The following is a 19,505-nucleotide window of genomic DNA, read 5'->3' on the forward strand; positions in this document are numbered from 1 at the left end:
TAAGGGCGCCGACTTATTATACTACGGCAGAGCTTCATAGCGATAAACAATAATAGTAAATAAATAGGTATTCGCACCACTCATTACAATCTTGTTACCAGACTTCCGTTACACTGAAGAATATGGACAAAATTATGAATTCAGCTATTTATCGTAGGTACAATGGTAGTCGTAGGTAGGTATAATGATAATACTAATATAAACATATCACAGATAAATAAGTCTTCGTCAATCCAGCTGACCACGTTCGAAATGACGTGATGCGTATCTACTAGTTGATTATTAGCGGATATTTAAATAGTTTTGTTTAAATAAATAAGTAATATGCACTGTACTCATGTATAAAAGGTTTAGTTGAGTGACCGATAGTGTAGTGTAGCAGTGCAACACAATACACGTATTTATCAGCGTGGCGATTGTTAGTAGCTAATATGTTCTAAATATTTTATATAAGTACTTGTACTACTAAGTACAAGTTTACGTAGTTACTGTTGTAACAAATATTGAATCTTTTTACCTCAAGTATTTTCTCCCTGACATATGTACATCGGGCGTACATCAAGCGACTCATAACATAAGTCACAGCGAGGACGCGATGACCTATGGGCACTGACTAACTAACCCCCGGTGATAACTCATTGCCTGATAAAGTTTTGCGCTATGTTTGTACTACATTGATTTATTTATGTATTTATTCAGGCAATGTCATTATGATAATTTATGGTTTACATATTACATGATGTTTATCATATAGAAATGTTACAAACAGGAAATATGTATTATGGGAAAATATGATGGTAATAAACAGGAATTGTGATGGATGGATTGAGACGAAATAAACCTTTATCGCAAGGCGTGATTCTCATTAAAAAACTACATTAACTATTAGTATATCCCGGTCTTACGATAAATTTCACCCTAAAATAATTACTTTGTCGTTTATGCATGACTAGGTAATACATGGAAATCGTACCAAAAAAGAGGTGTTGCCTTACATCAAATGAGGTAGTTCTGTTTTTTATATATGTTATTAGTGATGAAATAGTAAAGACAAATCCAAGTTTTCGACCTCGAAAGCCCTTCGGATCATTGTGTGTATAATATACAGTACAGTGAGGGAACTAGTTATAACTCGCATCTCTTGTATATCTTTGATGGACCACGCTTGTCCTCTGAATCCACAGCACTTCTTTTGCACCCAGCGTATGTGGTAGCATTTCTTCGTCAACCTAATCAGGCAGGTCGAAATCATCATCTGATGGTGGATCAGCAATGAATGGTTTGTCAATGTCGGCACACATCTCCAGTCTGGTATATTCTCGCAGGATTGACCATTACTGTAATTGCAAACAGCTGAGCATTTGAGTCCTGCTTCCCTGCAACCGCAACTGCTGGTACAACCTTTTTTGCAGTTACAGTTAGTTAAAAATTTTGCAAACCTTTGAGAAGCCGTAGAAACTATTTGGCTCACTAAGACTATTAAGATTGTATTGTCAATTAATTGCAAATATCATCTTCTAGAAAGTGGCATAGTGACTTATTCCGTAACTCCGGTTCTCGGTGGATTTTTTTTTACAAAAACTGAAAAAGTCCTAAACATTAATGGATTTTCATGTACTTTACAATGATCCCAAGGGCTTTCGAGGTCGAAACCTTGGATTTATTATTACCATTTCATCACTACCAACATATTAAAAAAACAGAACTACCTCATTTGATGTTAGGTAAAATGTACCAATTCCATGGACTAAGGGTTTGGCAGTAACAAGTATATTCAAAGCATAATTTGCGAAGGGACACGAAGTATTTTCCTTGATTATACATGCGGAAATAGATAAGTGGTCTAAAATACTCACTGACTATATGTATCATGAATGAGGCGAAGACCACCATCCAGCCCCAGCCGCCGTCGGGCGGCGGTGGCGGGCTCTCCGAGCTCTCCCGCGACGAAGCCGGCGCGTGCGCACCCTTCCCGTTTGCACTCTTCACTCCACCGTGAGACATCTTGCTACTCTCTTCCCACTTTTATAAAGCTTATAGATTTATAAGGCAACTTAAGTTATGATATGATTTTAGAAATGCAGTTATATATTTATATAAAATCTTCTAAAGTGTATAAGTTACACTTAACAGTGGATGACTTGTTACAGGATTTAAACAATCAGTTTTATAAATGCAATAGTGGAAAGGATTCTAAGGAAGCATAGTAACAATAGTAAAAAGTATTATTTGATAAATATAAATAATGGTAATCTACTAGTATTATCTATTTTGATAAATCATTGTAAGGCCTATCTATGGTGTAGGATGAAGTCGGTGTATTGGGTCCCTGGTCTCCGGCGCATACAGGACATGTTCGTTGTAGCTCCCGCTGTCAACTGAAACAAAAGAAAAAACACAATTAACAACTAGATATATAGTAGTATATAAATGAAGTTGAAATAAAACTATTACAAGTAGCCTTTGTTCATTCTCCAGTTCTAAGGCGATTAACATGTTAATCCAGTATGTAATTAGACATCCTCTTTACTAACAACTCTAGGAAGGCAAGTAGGTCATATTTTCTTGGGTATCAATTTGTTTAGTTGCAGCTGCGCAATTAAGTCAGCGGGCAATTTACATTATTTGCTAATTGACTAACAATTAATAACTAACTAACAATTAAGTAGGTATTATCCTTGTATTTGTTTACAAAAACGTAAATTGGCGCCTAACTACTAAGTAACAATTTCACGGCATGTCACATTTAATGTAGTTTATGTAAAAGTAAATTTAATATATTTACGTTAAAAACAGAAGATGTTATATCCTTATCGTTAAAAATGGCATTTAATACAAATAGCCCCATTAATCATTGTAATGATTGATGCAATTATAGAAAATGCTTCATTATATTGAAGCAATTAAATTTAATTTAGCGGAATTAATTCTTAAAGTTATTACTTTTCAGAAGTTATTTGGGTTAAATTAAGCGAAAATGGGAAACAACGACCCTGGAACCAACACTTACAAATTGACCTTGGTATTGGAAAAAAATACGTTATCGTTCTTTAGGCAAGGTGATAGCTGGGATTCCGGAGATGACAATATCCGGCAAATACTCAACGAGCGCTTCATTACAAGTGTAACGAACCGACTCTCGCTGTTTTCTTTTACCCGAATATTCGAGAAGGGAACCTTATCTAAACAAAAGGAGAAGTACCCGCGGATTGTATACCAGCTTAAGTTCATTCGTAAACACTCAACATTAAATCCACAGACAAAACTATAGTAGTGAAATAACAACGCACCAAAAGTATCTGCCCCCTTGGAATACTACTCCAAATATTGTAGACAGTTCGTGTTAAAAAGTATTTTTTACTGTGTAATAGACATGCCTCTTTTTGTTTTGCGGTTAGAGACTTTTCATTAATTCATTAAAAAAAAATAACTGCTGGGAACCGGAAGTCTCATGCGCCTCGTCATATTTGATTATTTTGAGATAGGAATAGCTTTGATGTTTGCTGTACGAGTATTAAGACTGACACAGTTTATACACATCACTAATTAAAACAAATTTTACTTTGGTCATCCGCTATATAGTAATAAATTTATTGCATGTAAACATACGCAAGTAAGTATAATGGATTAGCACTGAAAGAGTAGCCCGTTATTAGTTCGCGGATTAGCCAAGTAACATTTTTGTTTTTATTAATATGGGTTTCCGCAAAATAACGCCAGATTCAATTACTTACCCATCACTAAGCTATCTTCGTTAAGTCTGTTATTTATAAAATTTTATGAAGAGACGCCGGCTTGTAAACGTGCCAAAAAATAGAGTCAGTAATTAAAACCTACCTATATATTATAGAAATAATATAAAATGCTCGACAAAAACGTAGGTATATTTCATGATATACTTAATCCAAAAGCCAATGTTAAACATTTGAAGTGAACATGATTGATGATATTGGGGCTTGTCGTCGCGGGATGTAATATTCCGATCGATACAGGCCTGATAACGTGTTGTTGTGGACGGGAACTGATTTTGTAGATAAATATTATCAATATGTTATGGGTTATCGTGGAATATCTATTAATATATTTGACGAGATTACAAGAGATATTTTGCTTCAGACAGATGATAAGTATCTTTGGCTGATTAGTAGTTATCTTTTCTTTGCATTTTTATATTTTTCCATGTGTCTGATGTAACATATAAACTTTCACATACCTAATGCTTATTGTAAATTGTGTATAATTAATTGTATATTCCAAGGGCCAGCCTTTAGAAACAAAGTCCGTTAATTATTTAAGCTCCTCTTACACACAACATAAAATCCAGAGTCCATTTTTGTCTAGCAACTTGGGCTTTGACATCTGCCCTCGCTAACACATTCAACAAATTAAAAACACATACACTTTGAATTTGCACTATTTGCAGAGCCCTGAGCAAGAATAACAACAATTAACCATGTGTCTAATTCGGAATCCCTTTGTCGACAAGGGCAAAACCGCTGTCAGCTGTGGCCGGTTATACGTACTTATATGCTGGAAACCTTGATGCTCAAATAAAAATAAGTAACTATTGAAAAGGGTGTTCGAGTGTTTTACTCGTATTCGAATATAATTTATTTAATAACCTGTCACAGCTGGAAAAGGCGCCTTGAAATTTTAAAACTAGCATGGTTTTTCTTTCAATATTTTACGCAACATTTTTGATAAAACTGGGACCAAGATTATGTGTTGTCGTGGGAGAACGTGTTACACTAGCCAAAAATGGCTCTCCCATACAAGATATCAACATCAGCCAGCCAAATTGTATGAAAGAGTAAATTTTGTTTTTCGCAGGTCGGGGTTGGTCCCATAGTAAAAGTTGTTCAGTATGACCTATACGTTTACCCACCCCACTTTCAGTGGCTGCTGTAACACTTTGTATATGTATCGTACAATTTAATCTCCAATTAATTAATTTATTATAAATATTATTCGGAACATTTTTTCATAAAACACAAGCAGACTGCATTCTAACTATAACTATATAGGAACTACAGCTGCGATGCCAAGGTGTAAATTTATCAGAGTTTTAATTTAGTCCACCCTAGTTTGGTCGGATTGGACGTCCTAAGACTCCTAAGTTGGACTTTAAAATATTTATCAGTACATTATCAAGTCACAAATAATGAACTTGCCTGTATGTATCGCGAGTGAACCGCCCACTTACTTGTATCAGTTTTAAGTGCCTAATAAAGTAATTATTTTGTCATTGTATTGTAGAATACAGTATTATTCATATTCGGACCCTTCTTATAGACGACGATTATTATTTACAACATTTTATAATTATGGCATAAAACAATATATACATATATAATGTACGCGTAGGTATAGTTGAGCTACTATGAAGTTAACTTTTTTACCCCACCAACCAAGCCAAAAAGTTCACTTGATAATAGCTATCTGCTTAAACAGTTATATCATATTAAATAAGTTATCTTCGTATTTCGGTAGATTACGAGACACGTGATATCTGGTGGGTGGGGCCGAATCACGTCGAAGTATGAGATAACTTTATTGGATAGGTAGCATCCAAGTTCGCTGCGATACTGGGTCCCGGAGGATTACTCTCCGATATTGAAACGAAATAAACGCTTATAACAATAGAGATTGATTGATAAGTACATAGAAATGATCGATGAGCTGGATATCTTGATGTATCTAACTATCTACACAGTTAATAAATATTATGTATTTTACACGCATATTTGTCAATGTAAGTCTTTAGAACTTTTAACTATATTTGCGCCCCTTTTGGGGTTGAATTTCCAAAAATCTAATAAACGGGCTAAGTATGAAATAAATACGTGAAATATTTCATGCTACGTCTCTTACACGATATATTTTTCGCCTTTAGGATACCCCAAAAATACAGTAGATACGTTTAAATAATGATATGTAGGTACTCGTACATTTTATAAAAATTCTTAGGGTATTTTATTGGGCAAATAATATTTTTAAGGCAGTTCATTTGACTCGATGTGTCAAAACTTACAATAATATAAAATATTATTTATTCGACGTAAAATAAAGGTGCTATAATCGTGTTATTTTCCTAATAGGAATATATTACCTATCAGATAAGCTCAGAGCAAGCTTACATTCAAAGTATTCAAACGCAAGTAGGGTAAGCACTTATTTGAAAACATTCGTAACTAAATGTCTGCGTGATATCTCACACTAGGAACATAATTATTATACTCGTATATATGTATGTATGTATTTTTATATATTGAATATGTATATATGTAGGTATATTTAAAATGTATATTTGCGTAAGTATAGTATCATAGTAGTCTCGACTTGTGTCTATTTCCATATCAACTCTTTACAATCCTGCACCAAACTATTTCTGTTTAGCCCAATGGTTGACTGGAAGAGAACGCCTCAAGGCGTTAAGTCCGCCATTTGTACTCTTTTTGTACATTTCTGCAATAAAGTGTAAATAAATAAATAATAAATATTATAGGACATTATTACACAAATTGACTAAGTCCCACAGTAAGCTCAATAAGGCTTGTGTTGAGGGTACTTAGACAACGATATATATAATATATAAATATTTATAAATAACTCAGGAACAAATATCCATGCTCATCACACGAATACATGCCCTTACCAGGATTTGAACCCGGGACCATCAGCTTCGTAGGCAGGGTCACTACCCACTAGGCCAAACCGGTCGTCAAAAATAAAATAAAATAAATATTTGGATCATTTGATTAAGAGGATAGGCCACGGTTGCTTCTCCATATAAACGTAGTCCCCATTTTCCTCTCTGGATAATGACATTATGGGAAATGTTTTTACATATTTTAATGTATATTAACCATAGCTATGTATCTAAGTCAAATAAAGGGGTTATTTTTTTATTTGTGTTAAAATTAGGAGCGAAAAAATTTTCATATAAATTTTGAAATGCTCCTAACTTTTATAATAACTAAGGATTAGAACAAAAATAAACATAGGGTATAGCTATGGTTGATATACAACAAATAGTGTCAAAATATTTTTAATAATGTTAATATCCAGAGAAGAAAATGAGACTACGTTTGTATGAAAAGGCGGTTTTGGGGCAGCCGTGGCCTCTTCATCAATAGTAATTTAGTTTTGTAATATTTGCTATTAATTCACCCTAGCAAAGAACTAAAACGAGACGGAGTTTAGCCATTTGATGGTAGATGAAAAAATTACATAATTAAATGAAATAGGTTAAAGCCAGAACGATGACGGACAGATACAGGCAGTTTTCTATTTGGTTGGTCAACTGATAAATCTTTCAAGTACCCAAAAATGTAGAAACACATTATTTATATTTACTACATACCTATCTAAAGAAATAGATTACAATGTGAAATTAATGACACTTTCAATATTCTCCTTCTTCCTAGCGTTAGTCCCGGCTCATTGCCACGGCTCATGGGAGCCTGAGGTCCGCTTGACAACTTATCCCGAACATTGGCGTAGGCACTAGTGTTTACGAAAGTGACTGCCATTTGAACTTTCAACCCCGAGATTAGTCCGGTTTCCTCACAATGTTTTCCTTCACCAAAAAGCGACTGGTATTATATAAAATTATAATATCGTACATAAGTTCCGAAAAACTCATTGGTACAAAGTCGCACGCTCTTAGTGCTAGGCTACCAACGATTTCAACTTTTAATATCGACTTATCAAAATTTTCCCAATGGAACATTGTCTTCGTAAAGCTAAGTAAGTAGGCACGTGTTTGAATAACTGTTGTTTCATTTAATTTCGCTTGAAGCTCCAGATTTCTGTTAAACCATATTGTTTAACAGACCTCTGGTAAATTCGTTTATTTGCGTTCACTGACTTCTATTTCATTTGTGAAATCGCTCAGTTAGATCGCTTTATTTAAAGCTTCAATATGCAATCTTGGGGCAAATGTATTTACATCATGATTCTGTTTTGTTAAGACAAAGAAAAATATTGCGAGGAAACCTGCGAAGAAAGTAAAGGACGTATTAAAGTGTACCCCTACGTAAGTTAAGTTTGAAACTAAAATAAATTTGATGATATCCATAATTGTTAGTAATTACTTTAAAAGTAGAATTTCGCAATTATTTATCTATCAGAACAACCGGAAAGTATAGAGATACCCTTATAGTTCGTGTCATCCACGATGACGCGCAGGTTTGTCAAATCTAACCTTTAATAACATGACATTACGAGTCAAGGCACGCGTCGTCGTGAATGACACGATCTATGTAATACCAAATTATTTATTTATTTATTTTTCAAATATTTACACGGCATTACAGCATGTGCCAATACACCGAATAATTAGACTATACAGATACAAAACATATATAAAATAATATTATGAATTTATATTCTTGTTCTGTGGCCTACTCCGATATTATTCCTTATTCAGTGGCCTTGGGTACCTAGTCATACAGTGCATTAGTATCCGGCCCGATTCGAACTTATAGGTACGTCAAATATTTGCTAAAGATACGCTATGGATTAGATATGAAGTGACGTTTCTTCAAACAAAAATGTCACTTTTGACACGGTCATATCTAATTCATATAGTATCCTTAGGAAATTTTTGACGCATCTCAAAGTTCGAATCAGGGCGATTGGCAGAAAATCATACACGTTCAAGTTTAATAATTCAGAGTCTCGGTTCTACCTGCTGCAAGTATCACCGTATCAACTATCAATTAATATAGTATTACAATTTGTAGGTATGTTAAGGGCACCAATTATGGAACATTTAAGAAAAAAAAATGAGTATTTTTTTACATTTCACCGACATTGCTAAATTTCTACCGCTTTAAGCGAAATTACCTATAGATACTGCAATTGGTTTTAATATTATTAACAAATTAAAACTATGTATTTTGCTAGAGACATCGAATATGTGGCACCATGAATTTTAAAACTAACAAACATTTATGAAAAATACATCCTTAGCATCTCTACGGGTCTTTTTTATTTATAACAAAATGTTGCCAATGTTGTGTTTAAAATCTGATGATAAATACTTATTGTACAGGATTAGTTTATACCATCCCATTACTGGTGCCAGTTCCATTATTGGGGACCTATCATAAACATATGTATGGCCATTTCTTATCATGTGTTCCGATTCCGACTCGAACTTTCTTATCAGCGTGTGTTTAATTGTATCAGGGCAACAGAGCGGCCTGTTGTCACAAACACAACGTGTAGGTACCTACACGTTGTGATTGTGACTCTGGACCATGATTTCTTACATCATTTCATTAAATTACTTGAATTATATCGATTCAATTCAATTGCGCGACGTTCTATTTAATGACATTATTATTGATCAGTAAAAGGTTTGTTTACAAGAAAAGGAGCGGTAAAAAAAATGTTACTTGCATTATATCTCGCTTGCTTTAATATTGGGTCCCGTGAGATGCACCGGCAGCATGGCAACCTGAGTCAAATCAAGTTGAGATTTTTACATCGAGTGCGATGCGGCTCATCCCGGGGACCAATTTGAATACTCTTTGATAATATTCTGCTGGCTCTTCTGGCATTCCTTTTATACGATCTTATCAAGTCCGTACGAAATAAATTATATATTTCTTAAATATGAAATTCAGAGTTGTATCACAAGTGAAATATTAATTTTATTGGCTCTCTGAATTTATGCGAAGATCCCCCAGGTACGACCGATTATGTTTTAGTCAGCGTTTACTACTTTGTGTACAGGAGCTGTCAGTGTCGAAAGACTCACTAAAGTGTTTATGTTTACCGAGCTGAGTCAGCGAACGCGAGTCGCGAAAGACACTAGGTTGCCGCTGAACAATGACTTCTTTGTGTCATGTAACAAACAAAACAACGCAAGTTCGCGTGTATTTCGAACCTAAATAAGTACGTTTCGATTGAATAGGAAAATCAGTTTCATGTTAAAATAATGTTGTTTAAATAATCGCTTTTTTATTAAATTGTATTTTAACAGTAAGTAGATACCGTGAAAACAGAATAGGAAAATTCGAATATACTTACGGAACAATTGGAGCTATATGACCGGCTAAAGTCCAATAACCTTCTTAAACTTTTCCACCTCAAACTAAATCCACGTCTACGAAAGCGTTTGAGAAAGTGTCGTTCTTTATTTAAGAATGCATATGTCAGCCGATGAGCCAAAAATAATTCGTGCGACCGCGTGTATTTGGCTCGAGGAACCGCTCCGTTCGTCGCGGGTGTTCGCGTGCGCTGCGAATCGCGGACTGCCCACCAACAACAAGTACGGACACTCTTGCCATGAAAGATGCTATCGGTACACTCAAAGATCATGAGAAGTTTGATATCAGTCAATACTCATCAAAAATCTATGAGGTTTGCTCTTTAACTTGAAAATGGTCAGGTGGTTTTGACCTTTAGGTTTCTCTTTCCACGAGGTAACAACGAACTTTATATTTATTTTATGAGTTTTATGACCTTAAGCTTGTTTCCCGATTCTGTGAAATTAATTTGAAACAAATGACGATAATTTTTGTTCTGCATGTTTTCAGGCATACACAGAAAGTAAAATCCTGTCCATAATTGGCCGCCTGTTTGACAAAGAGCTGGTCTCCGTCTCAAGAACGATTATATGTGCACAGTCATATTTTTTCAACGTGTGTTTATTGCAGCTACAAAAAAATATAAATTATAGGTGTATAAAATCATGACACTGTATAGGGTTGAAATTTACATAGAATATGAACTTTTAGCAAAGAGAATTTGCTTTTAGTTAGGTATAAAGGCGCGGCATGTTAGATAGTTTTGCAGTGGTCAGATATAAGACTTATACTTATTAACCATTATATTTATAGCTAAAATGTGAAGGAGTTATCATTGCGGCGCTTATCAGTAAGCTTGTTTACGTATCGGTTATTTCAACCTTATAGCTATTTTTGTATATTATATTATACATAAAATCGCAGTTATGTAATGACCTGGAATATTAAACTTTACAGAATGCTCATAAAATGATAGTGAGTAATATACCCGGATGTTTTTTAGGGAACCACTTATGCTATTGATTTGAAATTTGGAATAGTTATGAAAAACACTAACCCAGACACATTGAAAGTATTATTTTTTTATTTTTTTATTGTTAACTATGGAAAATGTCCAATATGAAGAGGGAGAAAATTTTAAAGTCTAGTGACTAGGTCAAGTGCGGTATCATTTGAAAGAGCTCAAATTATACATTCTAAAACATTTTTTTATAGAGAAAAATAATGTATTATGAAGGAAAATGTGAAAAAAAATACCGTCCTTATCTCCGAAGTTTACCGACGAAAAATTATGAATTTTTTACATAATATTAACATTAAGTACTATACATTTTACAGGAAAAATATAATCAGACCTCTGTCTTGGCAACTTTTTTTTAATTAACAAAAAATCAGTTTACAATTTTACCAACTTAACGTGTGTTTATTACACCTGAAATTTCTATGAGATTACATTAATGATTTTAAATACACCTTTTTTACCTTACTGTGATTTGTTTAAAACTTTTTAAAAAGCAATTATGACATACATGTCAAATGTGTCAGATGCCTCGCCCCTTGTTTATCGTGTCAGTTAAGGACAATATTGCGTTATTTTCCAGTGTTCATGTAAATCATGATAAAACTATCAAAAGTAATTCGCGTCAGATACCTACTTTTTATTATGATTGATTAATTTAAATAAAAATAAGACTAGAGGGTGTGACCTTCAATATGATATTGCATAGATTAAGTGCGCTGTAGTAGGAAATTTTGATACCAGATATAAATATGCAACCTATAGTAACCATTTCAGAAAATAGGATTGACTGATTTGCTTTATTCAGCTAATAATTTGGAGTTTGTAGAGTATTCGTTAGATTATGTTACACGCTGGTTACACGATACTCATAAAGGGTGTTCCTAATACATTTCTCGCATGCGAGTCGTATAAAATTTTGTTTAGAGATATTCTGTCATATTTTTTTATCGCTTTAGCTTTGAAATAATTCGCATATGTACTGAACTATAAGGATAAAAAATAATTATGTATCATTATTATTTTATCGCCTTATATACGTTGTTGCATTACGCTTGTGCTTTGCATTTGAGCTTTGCCGCTATTTTCGTGTCTTTAGGTCTCTACTTTAATTTGGCAGATTACAATCACCTACATATTTTTGTTCAAAATTGCTCTGGTTTCTGCCGGTGCGGTGGATATAGCGGCCGTCTCCATACAAAATAATACGACGGCACCGCTAACCTAGGAAACCAGAGCTTTAAACTTACCAAAAAGAACATTAAGTATATGTATTAACAGATCGTGGAATTCACGAAACACGCGTTGACTCGTATTGTGATATTATTAAAGGTTTGATTTGACAAATCTGCGCGTCATCGTCGATGACACGAACTATAACTATGTAACTAGTCACACGTGAAAATCAATTGACGAATTGACATCAGTCAATTGATTAAACGAATTAAAAATACAAATGTAGTTTTTTTTTAATGGCAGTTGCGGCAGTGGCAGTATGGACAGTCTACAATGTTATTTGACGACCGGTTTGGCCTAGTGGGTAGAGATCCTGCCTATGAGTATGAAGCTGATGGTTCTGGGTTCGAATGGCGGTAAGGGCATTTATTTGTGTGATGGACACAGATATTTTTTTCTGTATCATAGATGTGTTCTATGTATATAAGTATGTCAATAAATACATAAATATCTATATACGTATGTATATCGTCGCCTAGTACCTAGAATACAAGTATTGCTTAGTTTCGGGCTAGGTAATAGATCTGTGTAAGATTGGCCCCAAATATTTATTTATTTATTTATTATACTGTAACCCTGCGTTCTAATAGATTTATATCAAATCAAATCAATTGACATAGACAACATTTAACGGCAATAAGGTATTACAGGTTTGACTATTCAATGAGTGATATAAAACAAATCTATGACAAATAAACATAGGTACATAGATACTTATATGAACTTTGCCTTGCCTTTCTATTTTGGTTCTGGACATGGGCACGTGACTAAACAATTCAACTGAACCCTCTTAACTGTCTGTGTACTTACGGGATTCAGAACCGTCTATTTACCTACACGTGATTTCAATTTCAAAAGACCCTCTTATTGTGTACAGTCAGCATCAATAGCAGCGGATCGAACAACGTTCCAAAAGTACCTGCCATCTTGGGGCCATCCTGCATTATTTACAAATAGAAATATCTCTACATTTCGCATTCAAAAGTATCTGCATACAGAGACTTATGTCTTTTGTTAAGCTATTAGATAATATCATGCCGACTTTATTTACGTACAGTCAGCATCAAAAGTAGCGGATCAAACAAGGTTTCAAGGTTCATTCTTTAACAGCTCAACAAAATGTGGTGGCTCTCTATGTAGAACAATTAAGACGTTAAAAGATATACTTTTATAAGTAAATTTTAGAGATTTTTCAATATTTGGAAAAGTTATCCGGAATATCAGATACTTTTGGCGCGTTGTTTCATCACCTACTATTGATGCTGACCCTACCGTACGGACATGTGTGTTTAATATGTTCATAATAATATAGTGTTTCGCTTCATTTCCGCTTAATTTCATTTTTAAAGTATAGTTTCAATTTAGGGTATTTGTAGTTCACTATTTAAGCGTATTTGAAGTAAAACAGCAGAAAAGTCAATGTTGAGATCGCCATATTGTGTACATAGTTAGGGATTGCAAACCGGATTGATTTTCAATCCGGCCGGACCGGATCTGGATTGGTATAGGGATATTAAAGTTAATTAAGTGACATATTTTTCTAGTTTTTTGCGTAATACGTATTCCTAAATCTATAATTTGAAGTTAATAAATAACTTCTTAAAAATAAAATAGAACTTAGTAGTAAAAAGTGTTACAATGTCAATATCACTTTAAAAACAAAATATGAAATCGGTTTTTATTATATTTAACCATTCACAAGTACTCAAATGTTCGATAATATTTATGAATTTGAGTAGTTTACAAAGCCTGATGATGGGATTTGGGGTGGGAAATGGAAGTCCTTGAAAGGACAAGTTATCGTAACTGTTCTTTGATTGAATTCTTTGTAACGTTGACATCCATTCTAGTAACAAAAGAAGATATATATTTTACTTTTAACCAAAGTGATATTAAATGCGCTACAATATTATCTTGCTCTCACTTTTTTATGCGTGAAAGTAGTAGAATGTATGATATAAAAAATATTGTTTAGGGATAGAAGGGCAAATTATCGGGAACGAAATACGATACATCGATCTCGTGCAAAAATTAGAGTGTAGGATTAAAACCATCGCGGAAAGGGACTCCCTACGAAAAGTTACATGGATCAAGTAAAGAATTGGCTAGACGTAGAGTAGCACGTACGTACGAAGATGTAGGAAATTGCATAACATTGGATGAAATTGTGAAGACAAAAGATTCTTTCTTAAATTTGAATAGAAAAGAATCTAGATCTGCTAAAGATTATCAATATACATATATATGATGAGATCAACTCAAGTCGGTTGAGTGCCGCCGACTTAATCCTGTTCATTTGTTTAGTTTTAATCTTCTATCACAACATTATGACATAACATTAACCTTCTCTCTAGCATAAATTACAAATGCCTTCCATGGCATCTCCATCCTTTAATTTTTCCTTCTATTACAGTATTTATGTAATCGTCATATCATGCCACCAACGAAAGAAGAAGAAATTCTCTCCTGTTCCCAGTTATCGTCATAATAAATATTTTTTTATGTCACTATATTTAAACTTCTTCACTAGTTTTTTGTTCTATCCAACTTTATATCTCTCATCCGTCGCTTTTTCCTCACCTAAAACGCACAGCGCGTGCTGTATTTAGGCGTCTTTTTTATTTTACCGGATCCGGTGATTTTTACCGGATCCGGTAGCTCCTGAAAAGTGCCGGATCCGGCCGGATTACCGAATCCGCCGGACCGGATTGCAATCCCTATACATAGTACACATAGTCGAATAGCCATTCAAGCAGCCATTCGAGGTCTATCGGCTCGATTTGTGTGTACAAGGCAATAACTGCGCGTGCCCTCATTTCAATGCAAGGAATTAATTTCAAAAGCTCATATCTCATTGAATCATATTGCAATCTATGACCTTATCGCTTGGAAATAGGACTGTTCAAAATAATGATTAGAGTTTTGTGAAATTATTTCTTTAATCTGATTATATGCATATTTTGTACCTATCGGAATGCCATGACCGCGCAATAAACCCCAGATAGCATTTACTAAGTAAAATGAAAAACTTTGTCTTACGAGCATAATCGTAAAAAATCCGTAAATCAACTGCAACCAGTGATTTCACATTCACAATCACACAATCCCTATGGAAATCACTAATGTCAATTGAATCTGATTCAATATAAATTGTGAATTTAAATTGTTCTTGGAATGACAATTAGATACGAGTTGAAAATATCCAATGTCCAATTCCACACATACTGAGTAAGCTATGCTCGCGTCTCGTCCGATGTACAGGTCACAGACTTTAATTGTTGACCCATCTAAGATTCAAGCCAATTTGGTTGTCAATATTAACGGTATGAAATGTCCCATGTAAAGTAAACCCTAAATGGCCGAACAATCGGACTTTAGTCCACACACTGACTGTACATTGGATTGGACTGTACATTGTTCAAAGGGCGTTTAGTAGCTTTGTGCATATTTATTCCAGCGTTAGTCCTATTTTCGTCGCTCAGCTAGGGATCCATTATAATTGCGATTTTTGTTAGAGCTTTAGTTGTTACATGAATCTACCATTAGAATGAAAATGTAAAATATTTATTTTCAGACATAGATAAAAACTAAAAATAAAAACCTAAGTAATCAACTAAAGTTAAGGACAAGATTAATAATACCCATTAAGACGAAGGTCATTAAGGGAGGACCTGCGTGAAATCGCCTTTTCATACAAACGTAGTGCTAATTTTCCTCTCTGGAAAATATTCTGACACATTACATTTGATGTTTTTTCCGAATTTTAGATTATTATAAAGATTAGGAGCATTTTAAACTTTGTATGAAATCAGTTCTTTGCTCCTACTTTATACAATATACATCATAGCTATGGTTAATTTACATGAAATTTTAATTATGTAAAAATTTTTTCGCAAGCACACATAGAATGTGGCAGCTTTTAGTCCACCCGTCAGAGTGCCTTTGTTTCTTTGAGGATACTTATTTCAGATGTTTTATTTGTGTTTTGCACTTATTACAAACGTGACTGGTTTGGCTTCATTCCAGGTTTGATTGTACATTGCTCAATGTATCTTCGAACTATGGCATGTATCAGTGCCAACGAGGTTTAATGACGGGCATAACCCGAGACACGATACGCGTCGTGCATTGAACTCAGGACTTTCGAGTCAGAAACTGGACGGTTTGGTTTGAGAGTTTGTTGCAATTTGTATTCTGATAACTAAATACATCTTTATCTTGAGGATAAGTACTAGAATAATTATTAATTAAGGTAGATCCTAGATCAAGTGAATCATAACTAGTTTTAACAACTTCGTCTTAAATAGATATAATAAACTTTCAAAAGTCTTAAAAAGTAGGCTAGTAGCTACACATTTTATTACAAATAATAACGGATTGATGTGTCATCGAGCTCTTATTTTAAACTGAAATGTATTGAACGCATTAATCTCATTAACTGGAGGAAGATATCTAAGCTGGATCAGTTTAGTGACGAAGCCTGCGTTATGGATCTGAAGGTATTCTATTTTTTGTTTTATTCAATAAGTTACAGTTTGATCTAACGGTGAAAAAAAGTGTATATTTAGGGGTTCCCTATAACTTCATCTAGCCCTACCCTTGCTTAATCAGTGTCAATAATCACGTTTAGTCAGCAGTAATGTTACTGGCACATACCATAGGAAACAGATAACAAATTTCCGGTGATATAAATCACACGAAGCGTTTCTTTCAAGGGAATTGTAATATTTAAGTTTTATTTTTTGTTAATGCTATACTTTATCTCCACCTGACACGTTGGCAAACCTCAGTCGTTATTTATTTATAGCACTGAAAATAAAACATTATGCGGAAACAAAGTCGATAAGGCGGTTTTCGCTGCGTCTGATTGACCCTAATTACATTAACAATTCACTATAAACACAACTCTCACTCGTAACCCGTTAAAAATTTTAAATAACTAGAATCTGTTTGTGTCGTTGAAACTTGAGCGATAACGATAACATATCGTTTTGTTTTTTCCGAGTGTACTGCGACTTGGGGGTCAGGGCCGAGGCATTTAGTCAGGCATTCATAAAATATAGCTCACAAGCTAGCCAGCAAATTTTTGTTTGTAATGATACTAATGATGTAAAAAAGATAAGTTGTGAAGTTAATGACTTATTGTAAGATAACAATAGAATATGAAATAAGTATGATGATAAATATTTCATAAAGCATTCAGACCATAACTTTTATTTGTAATTCTCGTCTGATAACCGTGACAGTATTATAGGTACCTATTCTAGGCGATGAGAAATTTATTTCGTGGAGTAAAGTTATTTAGAGTAAAAGAGAATTTGGAAATAAAGTTTTTAAGTGTACGTAAATACGTTAGTGTACGAGTTAATAGATCAACAATTTGGGACTAAAATTAAATATATGAGACGAAAATCTTTGACTCGTTTTATTTACAAATACTTTTAAATGAGCGCAAAAAATAGTGTGTATGCATATTACTAAATATTGCTTTGATATTACCTACATACTCACTCTGACACAACGGACAAAGTAGCCCTGTTTAGGGAGCTACTGCTTTACTCGCTCAGCTGGAGGGAGTCAGAAATGGTACTTCATAAAACTACTTCTTCTATTTTAACGAGGGAAGTATTAACCGCCACGGCATGTGTGCATTTCTTATACCCCTTATAGCCAAGTCCAGTATATGCAGCTGCTGTGGCCGAAATCGGCAGAGTTGATTATTTTATCAACCAGTATGGCGTTCTGGCAACGCAGTATTCCAATTTGACTCTTTGTCAACTGACATAATATGTTTAAAGTGCCAAATTTTGACGCCCAGACCAGAGGGGCCAGACGTCTGTTTGATAGTTAATCATTAGAAGTGTAAATGTACCTCCAAGATGAGTAATGCGTAAGCGGGTTTTGTCCAGTGCCAGTGCCGTAGTAGTGTCGGACCCATGGCGGATATTAGTTAATTGTAACGTAGGTGGTTAGGTGCAGCAACCCACTCGTTAGTTGAACGAACTGGACTGGTGAGACATTTGGATCTTAAAAACATCGTCTTGATTTGATACTAACTCATATCACTCGCTTTCACCTATTTCTAAGTGCGAGCAATATGCAGTCAGTCTAATGTCATAGAAATCAATATTAAATTAAACTATAATTTAAAAAATCTGAATGCGGCTCTTTAGGACGGTCAAGACTTTGAGTATTGGAGTTCCGCCATTACATTCCGTGTAATATTTATCAGAGTACACCCAGCTGCTGTAAAAGTGTATGGCCATTGGACATTTTATGAATTAATTCCATTAATAATGTATCCATGCAAGTTTGCAGCTTGCTGTAAATTGTAATTCATGACCCGAAGGCATTATTGCGCGATATCCAAACACCTGCGAGATGAGAAAGAGAGTGAAATATCCTCTCAAATCCATCAATTTATTATTTTAATATATTTATTTATTAAAACTTTATTGCACAAAAGAAAAACTTGTACAAAAGGCGAACTTAAGGCATATTAACTACAGCTACCTTCGTAATTTTTTTTTCGATTTTATAATTATTATGAGAGTTAGGAGCTTTTAAAAATTGTTGTTGAAGAAGAGGACAGATTGGGATTTCGGTTTTATATTAAAGAAAAATTAAAAGAACTATTGTAAGTGTTCTGATCAAATTTATTTTCTTCTTCTTCTAATATAACTTTATTTATTTATTTAGAAACCAAATAGAATTTAGTTTAGTGGTCTCCTAATTGGACAATAAGCGTGTATAGAAATAATCATTAAAAGGAAGCTTTACTAATATTACTTTTGTCATTAAGTCCGTGGTACATTTTTCTGTGTTTGTGTGATGAAGTTTAGGTAAATAAATTAACAAATATTTAGGTATGCTTACCAACACCAATCAATGTCTTTCGATCGATCGGTGTAACGAGCCCGCTAGTCATGTAGTATTTGTATTTACCCACTTCGCCTGTCAAATTAAGGTGATATTTGCACACCGTGTACATGACGGCCTGTCATGCCAAGCGCCGTATCGTAAACAAATCATTAGAGAAAAATAAATCATTTCATTATGTATCATTCGTAAACAATATTTTAATGACCTATTACGCTCAAGATCGGGACAAATGGAGAATTTTTCAGCGAGCCCTATGTCCCTAATGAGAGCAATGAGGGATAACAGGAATGCATCCACACCATCATGCTCCTTACGCTGTAAGGAGTTGA

At 34.2% G+C, this 19,505-nt stretch overlaps 1 protein-coding gene across 2 annotated transcripts in view; it reads right to left on the reverse strand.

Annotated features, from left to right (window-relative positions):
* The window catches only part of LOC133517992 (monocarboxylate transporter 12), a 50,552-nt gene that overhangs the window by 24,590 nt on the left and 6,457 nt on the right, over positions 1-19,505 (reverse strand). Inside the window, exons 1-2 of one of the 2 annotated variants that reach the window (XM_061851527.1) lie at positions 10,042-10,282; positions 1,857-2,378 (exon numbers count right to left, since the gene is read on the reverse strand). In XM_061851527.1, the coding sequence (XP_061707511.1) occupies positions 1,857-2,004 (148 nt within the window). In that variant the 5' untranslated portion in view covers positions 2,005-2,378; positions 10,042-10,282. Of the gene's footprint in view, positions 1-1,856; positions 2,379-10,041; positions 10,283-19,505 lie in introns of those variants that run through there. The other variant, XM_061851528.1, reaches the window with a different exon arrangement.

The sequence above is a fragment of the Cydia pomonella genome, chromosome 5, assembly GCF_033807575.1.
Source record: "Cydia pomonella isolate Wapato2018A chromosome 5, ilCydPomo1, whole genome shotgun sequence".
Classification (NCBI taxonomy): domain Eukaryota; kingdom Metazoa; phylum Arthropoda; class Insecta; order Lepidoptera; family Tortricidae; genus Cydia; species Cydia pomonella.